The 19,993-nt window shown below is 44.8% G+C and overlaps 1 protein-coding gene and 1 long non-coding RNA gene across 2 annotated transcripts; both read left to right on the forward strand.

The window, feature by feature from the left end:
* The first annotated feature begins 328 nt into the window (after positions 1-328).
* LOC148051354 (uncharacterized) lies at positions 329-2,848 on the forward strand. The gene is made up of 3 exons (XR_015699751.1): positions 329-412; positions 1,161-1,230; positions 1,578-2,848. It is a non-coding gene; the product is annotated as an uncharacterized LOC148051354 (long non-coding RNA).
* Positions 2,849-10,882: 8,034 nt separating this feature from the next.
* LOC148051355 (E3 ubiquitin-protein ligase RNF4-like) lies at positions 10,883-18,189 on the forward strand. Its single transcript, XM_087737991.1, has 8 exons — positions 10,883-10,992; positions 11,514-11,634; positions 12,395-12,474; positions 13,495-13,504; positions 16,646-16,763; positions 17,327-17,344; positions 17,494-17,563; positions 17,911-18,189. Exons 1-8 carry the CDS (start codon positions 10,984-10,986, stop codon positions 18,058-18,060), a joined length of 576 nt encoding a protein of 191 aa, XP_087594117.1. The 5' UTR covers positions 10,883-10,983; the 3' UTR covers positions 18,061-18,189.
* The last annotated feature ends 1,804 nt before the right edge of the window (positions 18,190-19,993 follow it).

Here is a 19,993-nt window from a genome sequence, read left to right on the forward strand (position 1 = left end):
CCAATCTGTGTTTGATAGTGGCTGTCAGAGCTTGTAGAAAGTACCTGAAATGAAATACAGGAAAGCTGCTCAAATTATGTTTTCTTATTTTCCAAATGCAGCAGTTGAGTAAGCCCAAAGTTGACAATGATTTTAATTAGCACTGGAATACCTGCTTTCAATAAGAAAATGTTGAAAGGCTTTTTTTTAGCCTGTATTGCAGTGAAGGAACTAAAGAAGAAAGTTACAGACTATTTATAATTTTGTGTTTCAAGGATAGTTCCAGGGCTATATATTTTCTAACATTTCTAACTTACCAAAATTATATTACAGAGAATGAACGGCAAAGGGGAAATCTCAGACAAAGAGGCCAGCGACCGTCCGATATCTGTGTACTGATTAGCGATGATGATGAAACAAGAGATAATGATGCGTATGTAACAGATACAGTGTCTTCCTAAATTCTAATTTCTGATATATGGTGGAAACTGGTTTCTTCCACGCTTTTGGGTTCTCTTTGACTACTGTGTGAGAACTTCAGACCTAAAATGTAATTGCATTTCTAGAAGAGAACTCATTCAAAAAAACTCCTCAAAATCCAACAGAAACTGTTGTTCATGAAATCATTATCTAATGTACCTTATGATATGCATTGAGAAATGCTGAAATGCTTGCAATACATAAAAGATACAGCCGAAGAGTCTGAAAATATGCTTCATATCCTCACGCATTTTATAAGGCAGGAGTTCTTGGTGTGAATATGTTACTGGGCTGAGATGTCGCTGAATTAAAATAGAGGATGTTTTTATTTCTGACATCCTCTTTCATTACTAGAAAGGACAGCTAGATGGCTGTGTTACAAACCTCTTATTTAGGACCCGTTGAAGATTAATACTGCCATACGTATGCTGCACAGTGCTATAGACTGCTGTTACTTCTAATAGCAGAGCAGGGTGACTAACTGCATCTTCCCCCTAACGAAAACCAAGACACTGGTTCCTTTTGGTAAGGGAGGCCCAAACTACTTAGGAAGTGCAACAAACTGAGAGAGTTAAAGGTACGCAGGGATCTTCAGATGAAACGCGTCCTGCCTCATCTGCGCAGCCGGATGATTAAACCATGTTTTATGTATCGGTAACCCTCAATGCACGGTGAAATTAATGGATGCATGTTCCTTCCAGTTTTGTTCTCTCTACCGCAAGGCCGTCTGGTACTGTTAGCTGTCCGATTTGCATGGATGGCTACTCGGAGGTAAGGATCCACATGTTGTCATCGTTCCTTTTTGGTCAGAGGGGGAACGGGGCAGAGGGTGGGCAGCGCAACTCTGCTGGGCTGTGTGGGATGCCACGGGCAGCGGGCTTGAAGTACAGACCTCGGGCTGAAGGCGAAACTAGCTTGTAACTCCGAGTCATTTCGTGGTGGTGTACGTAGAGGGAGAAACACTTCCCAAGACGGCACTGAAAGATCTTTGGGTTCCTTATTACTGTAGCAGTGATGTACCGATTGCAGCTGCTCCCAAGTCCTATTTGCCTGGTGCCAGTAGACCAGCGAGGTTGAATTCTTTACTCCAATACCTGTTGCGGTTTCTTTTCTTCCAGATTGTGCAGAGTGGACGACTGATTGTGTCAACCACATGCGGCCATGTCTTCTGCAGTCAGTGCCTCCGTGATTCCCTTAGGAATGCCAAGTCTTGCCCAGCCTGCAGGAAGAAACTCACTCACAGACAATGTCATCCCATTTATATATGAGTACTTCTATTTCTCAGGACAGACTCAACTGGATTTTGGGGGAAAATGTCATGTTTTCAGTGCTCTGAAGACTTAAAAGAGCAGCAGGTTGTGCACACATCCAAATAAAACTGGGTTTTTTGGAGAATAACTTGTACATATATAGACAGCTTTTTTATGGTCCAAGCTGCTCCTTGCTATGCCCCTGGTTATGATGTTAAATTTACGACTGTCTCTGAACTAGACCAGCAGCCTGTATCAGCAAGGAAGCAGCTAATCCATTTCCTTCTACTTTTTTAATGCTTAAAGAAGAGGGGTCTGACTATTTTGTTATTTCCTACTCTTTAAATTACTGCCACCATCGCGTACAGCTATGGAATAGTTTCCTTTCAAAATACAGACGAACGATTTGCCGTTTCATTACGCTTTTGGTTTTACCCTGTAAGAAGCTCATGACTCTCTTGCTTTCTGCTCTACCATCTTTGCCCACGTAGAGTAAGTTCTGTAACGATGGATCGTTTTATCATAAATCAATATTAAATTGACAACCAGGGTAATGCAATAAAATAACCTGCTGTTAACCAGCAATCAGGTTTTTTAAGCAGAAGGCTTGAACGTGTAGATGTCTTTATGAACTCCGTGAGATCGAAAGCGCGTAGACAAATTGCAACGTGTACAATGTGAAAATACTTATTTGAATGTTTTAACTGCCAAGAATTCCTGTATTTGGATCACAACACAATTTATGTTCTAATGGGATGAGATGGTCTCTTGGGTTTACTACTGTTCTGTAGCGCTCTCTCCTGATAACTAAGGAGAATATAGTCTTCTCTAGGCTTGCTAGTGATGAATAAGCAGCAAATCGTATGCTTTCCTCTTGTCAGCTGAATACCAAACTACCTACAGATCTTCTTTCTGTATCGAGTGTACCCAGCGTAATGCTTAAAGTTCGGTACGTTCCCTTCGCTGTTCTCTTCAGTTGTTATTCTGACACCTGACCGGTTTTAGCCTGGTGCGTAGGATTAAAAATTAAATAATTGTATTGCCATGGATTTAGGAAGCGGAGGCTTTAAGACATGTTTGGTAGCAATCTTGACTTGGCAGTGCTTTTTGAGAGAGAAGTTTAATCTCCCTTTGCCCTTAGGGTTGTCCAGCTTTCTGGACCTTTAACCTGCTGTTAACCAGCAATCAGGTTTTTTAAGCAGAAGGCTGTGCAGTCACATAGGCTGTTGTGGTGGGTGAGTCCTTGCTGCTTCAGTTAAGCCCTTGGTCTGCTTCTGCTGAAATACCAGATCCATCAGAACTACCATCTGATCTGCTGTCAGACTTGACGCTTCGGAAGGACGATGCATGCAGCAATTGCAGAAGCTGTTCTCACTTTGGGTCTTATTCTAGATCACTTTTTTGGAGAGGAGAAGGGGTAAATATGAAATACGAGCCAGATACCAAAGTTTATGAAGCTGAAGTGCAGGACCAGGGGAGAGCAGTCCTGGGCTAGGAAGCTGGGTCAGAAGCATGGCCCAGGGGTTCAGTGGAACATGTAATCTGGGGGGTGCTCGCAGTGCTGCAATGTCTGGAGTGCAGGGTAGGATGAGTGGGGAGGATGGTCCTCGGGGCTGGAGTGGGGACCAGTCCTGGAGCACCATGAGCCAGAAACTGGAACTACAGAGCAAAGTACAGCGATGTGGCTGCAGCCGTGTGGTGTGTGAGAGCTGGGCAGCACAGGGGAACAGCCAAGGGTAAGCGTTGGTGCACGTCAGATGGCTCAGCTCAGCAGGGCCATGGCTGCTGCAAGGAACCGCTGCAGAGCTTAAACCTCGGTTTGCCTGGGTTGGGTCTCACGGGGTGGTGACACAGCTCTGGGGCGATGCTTACAGGTGATGCAATGCTATCTACAAAGCTTTTGTTAACTGTAGAAACATATGTCCTTACATCGTGGCTGATCTACGCTTGGTGGCAGCAAGTGCTAATTTCATATGTTCTGTTTAAATCTATTTTATTCTCTAGTCAAGAGCATGTGATTGAGCCTTTGGGCTTGTGAGGATGTTTTAACCTCCAAATATTTTAATGTCTTTTTATCTCTCTTTTGCCTGACAATCTGAAACCTGGCTTGGTTGTTTGTGTGGTGCTCTGTTTCATCTGAAGACCAAATTCATAACAGTTTCTACAGCTGACTTAGGGCCTGCTAACAGTGAGATGCTGTAGGGCTGCTTCATATTCTTTCTGACATCCTAAGTCCTCCTACAAGTTCTCTTTGAGGGCTCTGGGAAGGTAAGAGGAACAGGAATATCTGGTCTGGGGCTTCCCAGAGGAGCAGATTGCCATCTGTACCAAGGAGAGTTTCCAGCGCTGTGTCCAGATGTAGTCCAAGAGTTCTTTCCCCTGAGATGTCGCTTCCACCTGTGCCGGTTGTCCAGCTTTCTTTAAGGGTGCACTTTTAAAAAAGGAGACAAGTCAGACACATGTCCTAGGAGGGAGAAGTCCTCTATTGAAGCAAGGCAGGAATACACAGGTTTATGCACTGTTATCCAGTCACTTTGGGTTGGTTTGTTTTGGTTTTTTTTTTTTCAGGACTGAGTTTTAAATGTCTGCTTTAAACCTGTTACAGCTAAAATCTGCAAGCTGATGTGGAATCCCACGTGAGCTGATACACACAGGATTATAGTAATTAAAAGTAAAGGAGGTGATTAAAATCCGTATTTTATGATCCACATACGCAGTAGCCGCGTCTATGAAGGTTGAAATTCAGTCTATAAAAGAAGTCCAAAATTAAACTCGGATGCCTTTTGGCAGTTGGTTGGTTATGATAAACCATGAGAAGCACAGTTCTGTGCTCTGAAGCAGCACAGTTGTAGGATGCGTTTAGTTAACACCGATATCTGATGTGTCTTTGCCAACCTGTCCTAGGGACCTGTAGGAAGCCTTTAATTAAAGCAGCTCTTCTAATTCGCTATCTCAAGTTCTTTATTGAAGATTGCAACCCAAAAGTAAAGGTTTGGGTTTTTTTATTAGGATGTTTAGGGATGTTTCTGGATGTAGTAATACAGACAGAGTTTTGTTTGGAAAGGCTAGCTTAAGAAATGCAATACCTTCCCCACGCTGGCTTGGAATAGCTTTGGTTCAGCCCTGTTATCAGGAATATGCCGTTTCTGCAGCGTGGCAATATGGTAACTACTAAAAAGTTACACGCGTTCAGTTACTGTGTGCTCCCATGGGTAATATAAACTACAAGCAAGGACTACAGCAGTCTTAGGATAGTGCGGTGACAACAGCGGCTGGAATTTGGGTCCCAAAAACCATAGAAACGATGAAACAGTACTAAAGGTTGCTTAAGGCATTGATTGTATGAAGAGAAGCAGCCCAACATTAAAACTGCCAAGATATTTCAGGGCCACAGAAGCAGCTTTCTCCCAATAGCTGAAAAAAGAGGAAAAAAAAAAAAGAAATACGGCCAGTTTTCCTTGGGCGGCTACTGTGCGAGAGGGACGATAAGAAGAGGACTTGCGGGATTACCTCTGGGGATGAGGGTGAGTCGCGTACCCGTGCATCTTCCGCAGCGTACGAGCCATAGCCTGAAATGACTTTGCACAACTCGCTCCATGTAAATATCACTTTATAGTTTGTGTCTCACTAGATCTAATGGTAATTTAGATACCACAAACTATAAAATATTTAACAAAGAAGTTTTTAGCTTTTGTGTACCGTGTGAAGTACCACAAATTTTGTGCATCTCGGAATGAATTTTAAGTCTCACTACATGGAAGAATACTAAATTGCGTTACACACTTTTTTTAGGGAAAAAAACCCAGAAACCCCAGTATATTTGAGTTCCAGTGATGTTTCACATTGGCAAGAAGTGATAGATAATATAAAGATTTTTTCATTATGTAAATGTATGTCTTGTTGTATATAGTTCAATTTTTCCTGTATTTAATTGTATTCATGTCTGTCTGTCCCATCTATGTTGGACTCTGCTGGTAGGCAAACAGTTCTTTTAACAAGTGGAAATAAAACTATGGATTTGATCAATCGGAAGCGCTCGTTCTTTTAATCCCACTGTATTAATTGGTTTGGAGGGGAAAAAACATCCTAACTCCCCAAACCTTTTAGTTCTTTGGGCCAGTGTGTGTCGTAGGGGGAGAAGGAGGCGGGAGAGAGGAGGGGATGGCGGGGAGCGGGGGGAACTGGTGCGAGAGGGCTGACGTTAAAGGCCGGCAGGGTGTTGGGGTATCGCCCTGCTGCGAAGCTGCCGACGAAGCTCGCGTTGCCCGTTGCAGGCGCGTGGTGTGGGTGAGGCACCGCGCTGGAGAGCGGGCGAGGGGGAATGGCGAGGAGGGGAGCCGGCAGGTTTGGAAGTCACTGTAAAGCTTATTTTACTTCTTCTCCAAACAACCTAAATAGATGCTGTTCCCTTGAAGTTTTTTTCCTGTCCCTCTTATTTGTCTTACGTTTTTCAGAAGTTTCTTCAAGGAAAAGAAGGAAAACCCCATTTCTATTCAGGCTGGCCATTTATGTATGTATAAGCAATTTATAGGGCACGTTCACCAGGGTTGTCTCTGTCTGCAAATGCACTGCATTAGAGGTCTACTTGTAATCTTACTTATTCAGTCGGTCTTAGAACAAGAGTTTTATGGCGGACCTGAACAGCTGCCGTGTGAGTAAATGTATTATTCTGAACTACGTTGCTGCTAATAACAGTCGTTAAGTGCCTATTTTTCCTATTGATCCTCGTTTACAGCACTGATGCCTTTCTGCACCTTCTAGTTGCACGTTCTGCTTCCCTGCCCCGCCTGCCCTACTCCTGGCTGTGCTGGGGCACAGTTTTCCTTTCTGGTAAGAAAAAGGTTCCCTGCGTTGTAGGATTTCAAAATGAGTCTGCAAAGAGAGCTCGCGTTCCCTGGGCAGAGAACGTTACGGAAATGGTCGCCTGGGCGAGTCCCGCGCTGAGGATGCAGGAGGCTGAAAGTCAGTGCCCGGCTTTCTCTGACAGCAAATCCAAGCCTTAGTCTTCTGCATCCCAGGTGAGAACATAAGGTGATTTGCTCATGTTTGTGAGGAAAATTCTTGAGTTACTATAGATGTAAGTGTAGGGGGTTTTTTGAAGTATTTCCTGTCATGTGTAGCAGAAATCTTACAACCATCAAAACTGATTAGGTTTATGTTTTGGGAGGGGCTTATGCATAACAGTTCTGAATACTTCACCTACTGTGACCAGAATCTGCCTGTGGGCTCACTGATGGTTACGCCTGGCACGTAACAGGTAACCTAAGTCATTTAAGAATAGAATAGGCTATTTCAGTCGGAAGGGACCTGCGATGATTGTGTAGTCCAACGGCCTGACCGCTGCAGGGCTGACCAAGAGCTAAAGCACGTTGTTAAGGGCACTGCCCAAATGCCTCTTAAACACCGATGGGCTTGGGGCACCGACCACCTCTCTAGGAAGCCCGTCCCAGCGTTTGACCGCCCTCTCGGTAAAGAAATGCTTCCTGATGGCCAGTCTGAACCTCCCCTGGCGCAGCGGTGAACCCTTCCCACGCCTCCGATGACCGGATCCCAGGGAGAGGAGCTCGGCACCTCCTTCTCCACGTCCCCTCCTCGGGAAGCTGCAGACAGCGATGAGGTTGCCCCTCAGCCTTCTTTTCTCCAAACTAGAGAAGCCCAGAGTCCTCAGCTGCTCCTCACAGGACATGTGCCTTCCAGCCCTGTCACCAGCTTTGTTGCCCTCCTCTGGACGCATACGAGTACCTGAACATCCTTCTTAAATTGCAGAGCCCAGACTGCACACGCTACTGAGGGTGAGGCCGCCCCAGTGCTGACTACAGCGGGATAATCCCCTCTCTTGACCGGCTGGTTATGCTGGGTTTGATGCACCCCAGGATGCGGGTTGCCCCCTTGGCTGCCAGGGCGCACTGCTGGCTCCTGCTGAGCCTGCTGTCAGCCAGCACCCCCAGATCCCTCTCTGCAGGGCTGCTCCCCAGCCGCTCCTCTCCCCGTTTATACTTGTGCCCGGTGTTACTCCATCCCAGGTGCAGAATCTGGCACTTGGACTTGTTAAATTTCATCCCATTAATCCTAGCCCAACGCTCCAATCTATCTAGATCCCTCTGCAAGGCCTCTGGTCCTTCAAGAGAGCCAACAGCACCTCCCAGTTTGGTATCGTCAGCAAACTTGCTAGTGGTGCATTCAGCTCCTGCATCCAGATCATTGATGAAAATATTGAACAGAACTGGCTCTAGAATTGAGCCCTGAGGAACACCGCTGGTGGCCGGTCACCAGCCAGATGTAGCCCCATTCACCACAACCCCCTGAGCTCTGCCCTTCAGCCAGTCCTTCACCCAGTGCGCTGTGAACCCGCTCATCCCACAGCTGGACAACTTGTCCATAAGGATTCTGGCAGGGACAGTATCCAAAGCCTTACTAAACTCCAGAAAACCTACATCCACCGCCTTCCCGTCATCCACTAGGCGGGTGACCTTATCAGAGAAGATTATCAAATTATGTGAACCCATGTTGACTGTGCCTGATGATTGCACTATTCTTTAAATGCCTTTCAGTACTACCCAGTATGATCTTCTCCGTAATTTTTCCAGGAACGGAGCTTAGCCTAAAAGCTCTGTAGTTCCCTGGGTCTTCCCTCACGCCCTTCTTGTAAACTGGAATAACACTGGTTGGCTTCCAGTCACCAGGGACCTCCCAAGGCCTTTGGCAGGTGACCAAGAGGGGTCCTGCCGTAACATCTGCCAGCTCCTTTGGTTCTCTGGGGTGAATCCCACCAGGCCCCATGGACTTGGGAACATTCAGCTGATACAGCTGGTCCCTGATGATTTCAGTGCCCACAAATGGGAAGTCACTGTTCCCACACTCAGGGTCCTCTGACTCAGGCAGCACTCAGGGCAGCCCAAGGTCTATCAGTATTATTAAAGACTGAGGCAAAGAAAAAAAAAAAAAAGCACGTTCAATGCCTCTGCTTTATCTTCATCCCTGTTAGTCAGGTGACCATCTCATCTTCAACAAGTATGGGGCCAATATTTTCTTTAGACCACCTTTGGCTTTTGCAGTCCAGTGCCAGTTTTAAAATGACAAAATGGGAGAAAATTGATGAGTGGCGCAATGTGTTGCTTAAAACTGTGCATAAATCTATTTTTGGGCTTAGTACAAGGACCAAACTTAGTGTAAGGATTTTTCTCAAGCCTGTTGTGTTTTAATAATGTCACAATTCAGTGTTAATGGGTCTCTTAAGGAAGTGATCGAAGAAATACAGAGGAAGCTTAAGAGGAAAAAAAAAATCCGTCAGGCTTCCTTTAACTCAAGGTTATCATTGACTGCCGGCGCCATTCCATCCCACTGCATGGCCTCAGTGTTTCTTAACCTGAGAACGGATTAATAGCCTGCTAATTAGTTTTGATCTTTCTACTGACAGAGGCAAAAGAAAAAAAGAAAAAAAAACAGGGGGGGCCAGGGGAGATCCCAAAATCCATAATGAGACTGTGATGAGGAGAATGCAAAGGTCATCCAAGCTTTGGTACGATGACTTTTCCTTTTAACTCACGGGGACTTAGGATTCTGTGATTGGATATGCACCCAGCTCAAACCTAACATCAGCGCGAGTCCTCCTGACCTCTTCAAAGTCCTTCATTTCCGACTTCAGTACAGACGGTGAAGTTTGCGGGAGCCAGAGTAAACTCAGCAGTGGTCAGTTGTATACTGGTCTGTGTATTTAGGAGGACTATAAACTAGTTATGGGTTGGTTGTATGCCTTTAGGTGATGTCTTTGTGTGTCCATTGGTGCTCTTGTCTTGCCTTGCCTGAAGCCCCTACAACTCTTGTTTAGAGAAGACTAATTACCTGGGAACTATCAACTCCAGAAATCTGGCATTGGGCATTATTTCACTTTGGTTTTGAGGCCATAACATGATGTCTACACCTTGACAGCAGCCCCACTCCATCCCTTTTCTAGGATAACAGTGTTCGCAGTCTACATAGAGACGAGGGCCTACACAGTCCACCGGAATGGGCGCCTTTGAAGCTGATGGAATAATCCAGAACTGTGACAGGAGCGGTGAGCTAAATCTTCTAGAATGTTTGGGACCACGGAGGACTCGTGTAGTCAAGCGGCTTCGTCGCAAAAGCAGTGGATTATCCTGCATACGCGTTTCTTCCCACTTGTTCGCTGCGGTTTGCTTTGTCACAGCTCCGGGAGCAGCTTTGGCCTGTTCCTGGCTGTGCCCTTCTTCTGAAGGACTCTGTGCTGCTCTTTGCAGCGTAGGTCAAGGTCAGTATCTGGAGCAAGTGCATTTCTGCTTTGCCTTCCTGGTTTGTTTGACCGCAGTGGAACAAGTCTTCTAGTAAGACTTACCTTTGGATTACGTTACTTAACTAGCTTTAAGGCTTGCCAGGGCTTCTGTGCTGTCAGACCTGTAAAAAACATACGGGGGCAGGGAATTCTAGATGGTTTCAGACCCACGGAGGAAAAAAACACAGTGTCAAGAGGCGGGGGTTTTTTAAGATGGATTTGTAACAAAGCTTTCTGTAGGCTTGGTCATTGGACACCGAGTTGTCTGTCAAGGCCTTTTTTCGGTCTTTTGTGCAGTAAAATGCATGTTGCCTGGCAGGCTTGATTCCTAGGCTTTCTAACCGCTTTACAATTTCTTTCAAAGAAAATATTTCACCTACTGATTTGTAATGCCTTCTCTTCTAAAATTAGTTATTTGGCTTGTTTGGGGTCCTCCTGCTGCCCCCCCCCCCCAGCTCCTCGTTGCATGTTGGACACAGGATAATTTTACCCTGAGCAAGCTTTAAGATGTGAACTTCTGTACTCCACACAAACATTGCCTCCAGAGTCAGTCAGTTGTTTTTCAGTTAAACTTAATTGGGATTCCTTAGTATCTTTCTAGTTTGCTAACAAACTAGCTTGTTCTGGTGCTTAGCTTACGAAAAGGCTAAGAATGACCGAGACTTCAGGCCCCGCTGTAGGTGTCTGAGGCTCAAACACCAAGCTCTGGGACTTCCCCTCCAGCTTTGGACAGAACCTGGTGACTCAGGAATGGGACTCTTGGAGAGGGGGTGGATGTAAGAGAGCAACCGTTACAGACAGGTAACCTTCTCTCTTCTTTTCTTACAGGTTTGGAAGAAAATCGTTCTCAGATACTGAGAAATCTGGACTTTTTAACAGCGCACTACCTAAAGGAATAGACGGAATTGTAGCTTCCTTGCAATTAACTTTGTTGGTGTTGGTACCTCTTGCTTTTTTTTCTGTGGTTTTAGATCAAGAAACACCATGAGCGCAGTAAGTATTTTACTGCTCAAGGCAAACCTGATTCTTAAAACGTGTTGTTGATGGTGCCTCTGTAAACGTTTTTAAGCGTTTGCAGTAAATGCACTGGAACACAAGCATATGAAAGCTTCGCGTAACTGCACGTTCTGTGCTACTTCAGATGTTTACTCTCGCTGGGTGCTAGCAGTAGTTCAGAAATGCTTACAATGCGAGCAAAAACCTTAGGTCAGACTGATTCCGATGGCTGGCTGGAAGCGAACATCTGACATAACTGTGAACTAGTCTTCTCACTTCTCTCAAACCATCACGATATGTTTTTTCCTTTGTGACCCAACTGGTAAGACATCTGGGGTGATGTCTGTTCCTTGATGCGAGGCGTTCAGGTAGGAACGACCCACCCACCGTTCTTTGCCTGTTGCAGCCTTTCAGGGGAGTGTTTTGTGCCTCCTTGTGTGCTTGCATTGGTGCTGCAAAGATGAGGGCCACGTTAACATTACTCCTAAAGAAAATGCTAAGGCTTTGCTCTCTCGTAGACTCAACGGAAGCGCCGTGGAGGAGCAGTTAATTCTAGGCAAGCTCGCAAACGAAACAGGCTGGTGGCTTCTACTGCAGAAACGGCTTCAGAAGCAGAGCCAATAGAACTTGAAGAAAGCGGTAAGCTTTCTTTTTAACTTGGGAAGAACGTACAGTGCCTCTGGAGGGTTGGGGTCTTAGTTAATGTGTATTTCTGCCGGTTTCTAGGCCCTTTGCTGGGGAGGAAGGGAAACCTCTGATTTTAGAAGGCGCCCAGTATGGCAGCTATAAACAGCAAGCCTACTGACAGCTGTTGTAGTTTGTTACTGAGGTGCGATGCATTCACCACCAGCGATAGATGAGTTGTCTAAGAAAGGTGCTCAAGGGCTGCTCAGCCATCTGAAAGCCCCGTCTGATGAGCTGGGAGTTACTGCAGCTGCCGCTCCAGATAATGGCAGACTAAGTTTGGCAGCTCCAAGTTTGCAGAAGATAATTCAAAGTTTGTCATTAGTCGTGCCCCATCCCTCAAGGGAAAATTTACAGCATGGTACTGTAAAATCATTGTATCCTCTGGGATTCATGCATTATTCTGTGTGATAAACGTTGTCCTATGTTAGAGGAATAATCTGTTGCTGTGTCCCTCCCACAAGCTGGTGGCGTACAGCAGAACTGTATGCGGAGCTCAGCCGCTGTTCCTCTTGCACTGCGACTTGCAGGAGACAGTGGTGGTAATGCTCTGCGCTGGCTGTTGAGGGCAGAGCCTGAGTGAACTGTTGGCTGCGTTCCTGAAGAGAGGGGGGATAGGGCAAGGCTGAATCATACCTCAGCCTGTTACATACTGGCAGGCAATGGTATTCCTCTGCGATCTCTGATCTTGATTCTAACGTTGTGTTTTTGAAAGCTGGCGAAGAAGTAGTAGACCTCACACGTGAATCTTCTGACCCTGTGGTCATTGATCTAACTCACGATGATTCTGTTGTGGTAAGTAGTGGATGGCACACCTATCTAAATCTGGTGGTCAGATTAGTTTTGTGTTGTGCTCCCTGATAGAATCGGGCTTTAAGGATAAGTTTTAAGTTCAACGTTGACTTGTCAGTGCCTGAAAGCCATGCGTTACAGGTCAACACCGAAGCTGCTCTGGGGGTGCACTTGCAGATAGTGAGAGGGTAACCTAGAACAGCTTTTTGCTCCAGGACTTGGGGAGAATATCTGCCGGTCATGGGTAATGTAAGAGAAGGAGATGCAATTGAAAGTTGAAGCTATGATAGATACATCAAAGGTATAGGCCAGTCCTGTCAGAGAGATGCCAAGCACGACTGTAGCTGACCGGGGTACAAACTAGTTCCGTTTATTACTCCAAGAAGTCTTAAAAAAATCCACTTTATAACCTCAGTTTATAACCTCAGTTTTGGGATGCCGCTGCTGCCGTGCAGAACCAGAAACGAGCAGCAGGAATAGCGTGGGGGTATCTCCTGCTGGGATTGTTCCCGAGCCTTGGCACAGGAAAGGCCTGGAACTTTACGACACAATCTGCATTGCCCCGGCTCTGGTTCCACCAAAGGCAACAGCGGGTTTGGGTTTACTGTTTTTCTTCTTCAGCAGCTGTTAATCTAATTTGAAGTGTTTCTGGCTATCACACCTCAATTTTGCCTGTTTGAGGGAGAAAGGGGGAAGGAATCTCCTCCAGCCTGAGTCAATTGAGGGTACTGAAAGAGGGGAGCAGGGAGGGGGGTGTTCAGATGGTTCCGAAGCTGCCTCCACTTCTGTCCCTTTGCAGCAGCGGGAGCAGAACCAGAAGCAACCACTTGTTTTCAGAGCAGCGGCTGATTTACTGTTGCTTTTGACCTTCTTAATCAAAATAAGAGAGTGGCATCCTGCCTTTCTTAGCTTGTTCTGTTGTGATTGCTCGGCTTATCTGGTGTTTGTATGTAATGCTGGGGGTGCACACCAAAGTCTAATGGTGTTTTCTTTTCTCTCCCTTCCCGTATGTATTGATGCAAGATTGTCGAAGGTGAGTTGACGTTTTACAATTGATAATGGAGTTGTCCTAAACCCTCATTTGTTTTGTTTCTTTTCCGATGAACTTGAGCAGCATGGATTGAAGCTGCATTTCCCAAAAGACAAAGGAGAGTGCTAAAGTATCTGGGCAGCGTCTCAGAGAATGGATCCAATCTGTGTTTGATAGTGGCTGTCAGAGCTTGTAGAAAGTACCTGAAATGAAATACAGGAAAGCTGCTCAAATTATGTTTTCTTATTTTCCAAATGCAGCAGTTGAGTAAGCCCAAAGTTGATAATGATTTTAATTAGCACTGGAATATCTGCTGATTTGAGAAAGCGCCCAGTATGGCAGCTACAAACAACAAGCCTACTGACAGCTGTTGTAGTTTGTTACTGAGGTGCGATGCATTCACCACCAGCGATAGATGAGTTGTCTAAGAAAGGTGCTCAAGGGCTGCTCAGCCATCTGAAAGCCCCGTCTGATGAGCTGGGAGTTACTGCAGCTGCCGCTCCAGATAATGGCAGACTAAGTTTGGCAGCTCCAAGTTTGCCGAAGATAATTCAAAGTTTGTCATTAGTCGTGCCCCATCCCTCAAGGGAAAATTTACAGCATGGTACTGTAAAATCATTGTATCCTCTGGGATTCATGCATTATTCTGTGTGATAAACGTTGTCCTATGTTAGAGGAATAATCTGTTGCTGTGTCCCTCCCACAAGCTGGTGGCGTACAGCAGAACTGTATGCGGAGCTCAGCCGCTGTTCCTCTTGCACTGCGACTTGCAGGAGACAGTGGTGGTAATGCTCTGCGCTGGCTGTTGAGGGCAGAGCCTGAGTGAACTGTTGGCTGCGTTCCTGAAGAGAGGGGGGATAGGGCAAGGCTGAATCATACCTCAGCCTGTTACATACTGGCAGGCAATGGTATTCCTCTGCGATCTCTGATCTTGATTCTAACGTTGTGTTTTTGAAAGCTGGCGAAGAAGTAGTGGACCTCACACGTGAATCTTCTGACCCTGTGGTCATTGATCTAACTCATGATGATTCTGTTGTGGTAAGTAGTGGATGGCACACCTATCTAAATCTGGTGGTCAGATTAGTTTTGTGTTGTGCTCCCCGATAGAATCGGGCTTTAAGGATAAGTTTTAAGTTCAACGTTGACTTGTCAGTGCCTGAAAGCCATGCGTTACAGGTCAACACCGAAGCTGCTCTGGAGGTGCTGCTTAGCAAAACCCTTCCTGGGCACAGCAATACAGCCTTGTTTTCTCCGGCTGTTGTAAATCTGCATGGGTACTTTTCTTGAAAAAAATGGCTGGTTAAATCCCACTGAATCCGACTGATAAGTACTAAGCTTGAGGAATCTGGAAGACTGAACACTAAGGCATTGAAGAATTCTATGGAAATGCATATTGGACCTATGTTTGAAGATCTGTACAGCAAAAATAAGTGGATGTCATGAATGTGGCAGTAAAACTTAGGCTTAATCCTTACAAGGTTTGGGTCCTAGTTTACCAAGGCCTTAGATATTCAAAAGCTCATCGTCTGGGCTTGTCTTCTGGCATCTAGTAAGTAACCTGACTTGAAGGGTTAAAACGTGACTCTGATTTAATGCTTTAGACAGAGTTCACGTTCAACACAAATGGACCTAAGAACGCATCAACATCTATGAGTATCACTTGCAGATTGTGAGAGGGTAATCTAGAACAGCTTTTTGCTCCAGAACTTGGGGAGAATATCTACCGGTCATGGGTAACATAACAGAAGGAGATGCAATTTGAAGTTGAAGCTATGATAGATATCGTAGATCAAAGGTATAGGCCAATGATTTCAATACAAAGGGAAGGAGATCACAGTAAGCCTTTACTTTGAAGGCTTCTCCTTCACGACTATGAAGTGTTTAGTTGCAACGTTGGTCTAAGGTTCTCCTGTCAGAGACATGCCAAGCGCAACCGTAGCTGACCGGGGTACAAACTAGTTCCGTTTATTACTCCAAGAAGTCTTATAAAAATCCACTTTTTGTTTTTCCTGCTATTTCCAAAGCTAGAATAGTACTCGATCCAGTCCACACTGCAGTTTATAACCTCAGTTTTGGGATGCCGCTGCTGCCGTGCAGAACCAGAAACGAGCAGCAGGAATAGCGTGGGGGTATCTCCTGCTGGGATTGTTCCCGAGCCTTGGCACAGGAAAGGCCTGGAACTTTACGACACAATCTGCATTGCCCCGGCTCTGGTTCCACCAAAGGCAACAGCGGGTTTGGGTTTACTGTTTTTCTTCTTCAGCAGCTGTTAATCTAATTTGAAGTGTTTCTGGCTATCACACCTCAATTTTGCCTGTTTGAGGGAGAAAGGGGGAAGGAATCTCCTCCAGCCTGAGTCAATTGAGGGTACTGAAAGAGGGGAGCAGGGAGGGGGGTGTTCAGATGGTTCCGAAGCTGCCTCCACTTCTGTCCCTTTGCAGCAGCGGGAGCAGAACCAGAAGCAACCACTTGTTTTCAGAGCAGCGGCTGATTTACTGTTGCTTTGGACCTTCTTAATCAAAATAAGAGAGTGGCATCCTGCCTTTCTTAGCTTGTTCTGTTGTGATTGCTCGGCTTATCTGGTGTTTGTATGTAATGCTGGGGGTGCACACCAAAGTCTAATGGTGTTTTCTTTTCTCTCCCTTCCCGTATGTATTGATGCAAGATTGTCGAAGGTGAGTTGACGTTTTACAATTGATAATGCAGTTGTCCTAAACCCTCATTTGTTTTTTTTCTTTTTCCGATGAACTTGAGCAGCATGGATTGAAGCTGCATTTCCCAAAAGACAAAGGAGAGTGCTAAAGTATCTGGGCAGCGTCTCAGAGAATGGATCCAATCTGTGTTTGATAGTGGCTGTCAGAGCTTGTAGAAAGTACCTGAAATGAAATACAGGAAAGCTGCTCAAATTATGTTTTCTTATTTTCCAAATGCAGCAGTTGAGTAAGCCCAAAGTTGACAATGATTTTAATTAGCACTGGAATACCTGCTTTCAATAAGAAAATGTTGAAAGGCTTTTTTTTAGCCTGTATTGCAGTGAAGGAACTAAAGAAGAAAGTTACAGACTATTTATAATTTTGTGTTTCAAGGATAGTTCCAGGGCTATATATTTTCTAACATTTCTAACTTACCAAAATTATATTACAGAGAATGAACGGCAAAGGGGAAATCTCAGACAAAGAGGCCAGCGACCGTCCGATATCTGTGTACTGATTAGCGATGATGATGAAACAAGAGATAATGATGCGTATGTAACAGATACAGTGTCTTCCTAAATTCTAATTTCTGATATATGGTGGAAACTGGTTTCTTCCACGCTTTTGGGTTCTCTTTGACTACTGTGTGAGAACTTCAGACCTAAAATGTAATTGCATTTCTAGAAGAGAACTCATTCAAAAAAACTCCTCAAAATCCAACAGAAACTGTTGTTCATGAAATCATTATCTAATGTACCTTATGATATGCATTGAGAAATGCTGAAATGCTTGCAATACATAAAAGATACAGCCGAAGAGTCTGAAAATATGCTTCATATCCTCACGCATTTTATAAGGCAGGAGTTCTTGGTGTGAATATGTTACTGGGCTGAGATGTCGCTGAATTAAAATAGAGGATGTTTTTATTTCTGACATCCTCTTTCATTACTAGAAAGGACAGCTAGATGGCTGTGTTACAAACCTCTTATTTAGGACCCGTTGAAGATTAATACTGCCATACGTATGCTGCACAGTGCTATAGACTGCTGTTACTTCTAATAGCAGAGCAGGGTGACTAACTGCATCTTCCCCCTAACGAAAACCAAGACACTGGTTCCTTTTGGTAAGGGAGGCCCAAACTACTTAGGAAGTGCAACAAACTGAGAGAGTTAAAGGTACGCAGGGATCTTCAGATGAAACGCGTCCTGCCTCATCTGCGCAGCCGGATGATTAAACCATGTTTTATGTATCGGTAACCCTCAATGCACGGTGAAATTAATGGATGCATGTTCCTTCCAGTTTTGTTCTCTCTACCGCAAGGCCGTCTGGTACTGTTAGCTGTCCGATTTGCATGGATGGCTACTCGGAGGTAAGGATCCACATGTTGTCATCGTTCCTTTTTGGTCAGAGGGGGAACGGGGCAGAGGGTGGGCAGCGCAACTCTGCTGGGCTGTGTGGGATGCCACGGGCAGCGGGCTTGAAGTACAGACCTCGGGCTGAAGGCGAAACTAGCTTGTAACTCCGAGTCATTTCGTGGTGGTGTACGTAGAGGGAGAAACACTTCCCAAGACGGCACTGAAAGATCTTTGGGTTCCTTATTACTGTAGCAGTGATGTACCGATTGCAGCTGCTCCCAAGTCCTATTTGCCTGGTGCCAGTAGACCAGCGAGGTTGAATTCTTTACTCCAATACCTGTTGCGGTTTCTTTTCTTCCAGATTGTGCAGAGTGGACGACTGATTGTGTCAACCACATGCGGCCATGTCTTCTGCAGTCAGTGCCTCCGTGATTCCCTTAGGAATGCCAAGTCTTGCCCAGCCTGCAGGAAGAAACTCACTCACAGACAATGTCATCCCATTTATATATGAGTACTTCTATTTCTCAGGACAGACTCAACTGGATTTTGGGGGAAAATGTCATGTTTTCAGTGCTCTGAAGACTTAAAAGAGCAGCAGGTTGTGCACACATCCAAATAAAACTGGGTTTTTTGGAGAATAACTTGTACCTATATAGACAGCTTTTTTATGGTCCAAGCTGCTCCTTGCTATGCCCCTGGTTATGATGTTAAATTTACGACTGTCTCTGAACTAGACCAGCAGCCTGTATCAGCAAGGAAGCAGCTAATCCATTTCCTTCTACTTTTTTAATGCTTAAAGAAGAGGGGTCTGACTATTTTGTTATTTCCTACTCTTTAAATTACTGCCACCATCGCGTACAGCTATGGAATAGTTTCCTTTCAAAATACAGACGAACGATTTGCCGTTTCATTACGCTTTTGGTTTTACCCTGTAAGAAGCTCATGACTCTCTTGCTTTCTGCTCTACCATCTTTGCCCACGTAGAGTAAGTTCTGTAACGATGGATCGTTTTATCATAAATCAATATTAAATTGACAACCAGGGTAATGCAATAAAATAACCTGCTGTTAACCAGCAATCAGGTTTTTTAAGCAGAAGCCTTGAACGTGTAGATGTCTTTATGAACTCCGTGAGATCGAAAGTGCGTAGACAAATTGCAACGTGTACAATGTGAAAATACTTATTTGAATGTTTTAACTGCCAAGAATTCCTGTATTTGGATCACAACACAATTTATGTTCTAATGGGATGAGATGGTCTCTTGGGTTTACTACTGTTCTGTAGCGCTCTCTCCTGATAACTAAGGAGAATATAGTCTTCTCTAGGCTTGCTAGTGATGAATAAGCAGCAAATCGTATGCTTTCCTCTTGTCAGCTGAATACCAAACTACCTACAGATCTTCTTTCTGTATCGAGTGTACCCAGCGTAATGCTTAAAGTTCGGTACGTTCCCTTCGCTGTTCTCTTCAGTTGTTATTCTGACACCTGACCGGTTTTAGCCTGGTGCGTAGGATTAAAAATTAAATAATTGTATTGCCATGGATTTAGGAAGCGGAAGCTTTAAGACATGTTTGGTAGCAATCTTGACTTGGCAGTGCTTTTTGAGAGAGAAGTTTAATCTCCCTTTGCCCTTAGGGTTGTCCAGCTTTCTTTAAGGGTGCACTTTCAAAAAAGGAGACAAGTCAGCCACATGTCCTAGGAGACAGAAGTCCTCTATTGAAGCAAGGCAGGAATACACAGGTTTATGCACTGTTATCCAGTCACTTTGGGTTGGTTTGTTTTGTTTTTTTTTTTTCAGGACTGAGTTTTAAATGTCTGCTTTAAACCTGTTACAGCTAAAATCTGCAAGCTGATGTGGAATCCCACGTGAGCTGATACACACAGGATTATAGTAATTAAAAGTAAAGGAGGTGATTAAAATCCGTATTTTATGATCCACATACGCAGTAGCCGCGTCTATGAAGGTTGAAATTCAGTCTATAAAAGAAGTCCAAAATTAAACTCGGATGCCTTTTGGCAGCTGGTTGGTTATGATAAACCATGAGAAGCACAGTTCTGTGCTCTGAAGCAGCACAGTTGTAGGATGCGTTTAGTTAACACCGATATCTGATGTGTCTTTGCCAACCTGTCCTAGGGACCTGTAGGAAGCCTTTAATTAAAGCAGCTCTTCTAATTCGCTATCTCAAGTTCTTTATTGAAGATTGCAACCCAAAAGTAAAGGTTTGGGTTTTTTTATTAGGATGTTTAGGGATGTTTCTGGATGTAGTAATACAGACAGAGTTTTGTTTGGAAAGGCTAGCTTAAGAAATGCAATACCTTCCCCACGCTGGCTTGGAATAGCTTTGGTTCAGCCCTGTTATCAGGAATATGCCGTTTCTGCAGCGTGGCAATATGGTAACTACTAAAAAGTTACACGCGTTCAGTTACTGTGTGCTCCCATGGGTA

The sequence above is a fragment of the Nipponia nippon genome, unplaced genomic scaffold (genome assembly GCF_047370975.1).
Source record: "Nipponia nippon isolate SJK-2023a ecotype South Korea unplaced genomic scaffold, ASM4737097v1 scaffold_6, whole genome shotgun sequence".
Classification (NCBI taxonomy): Eukaryota; Metazoa; Chordata; class Aves; order Pelecaniformes; family Threskiornithidae; genus Nipponia; species Nipponia nippon.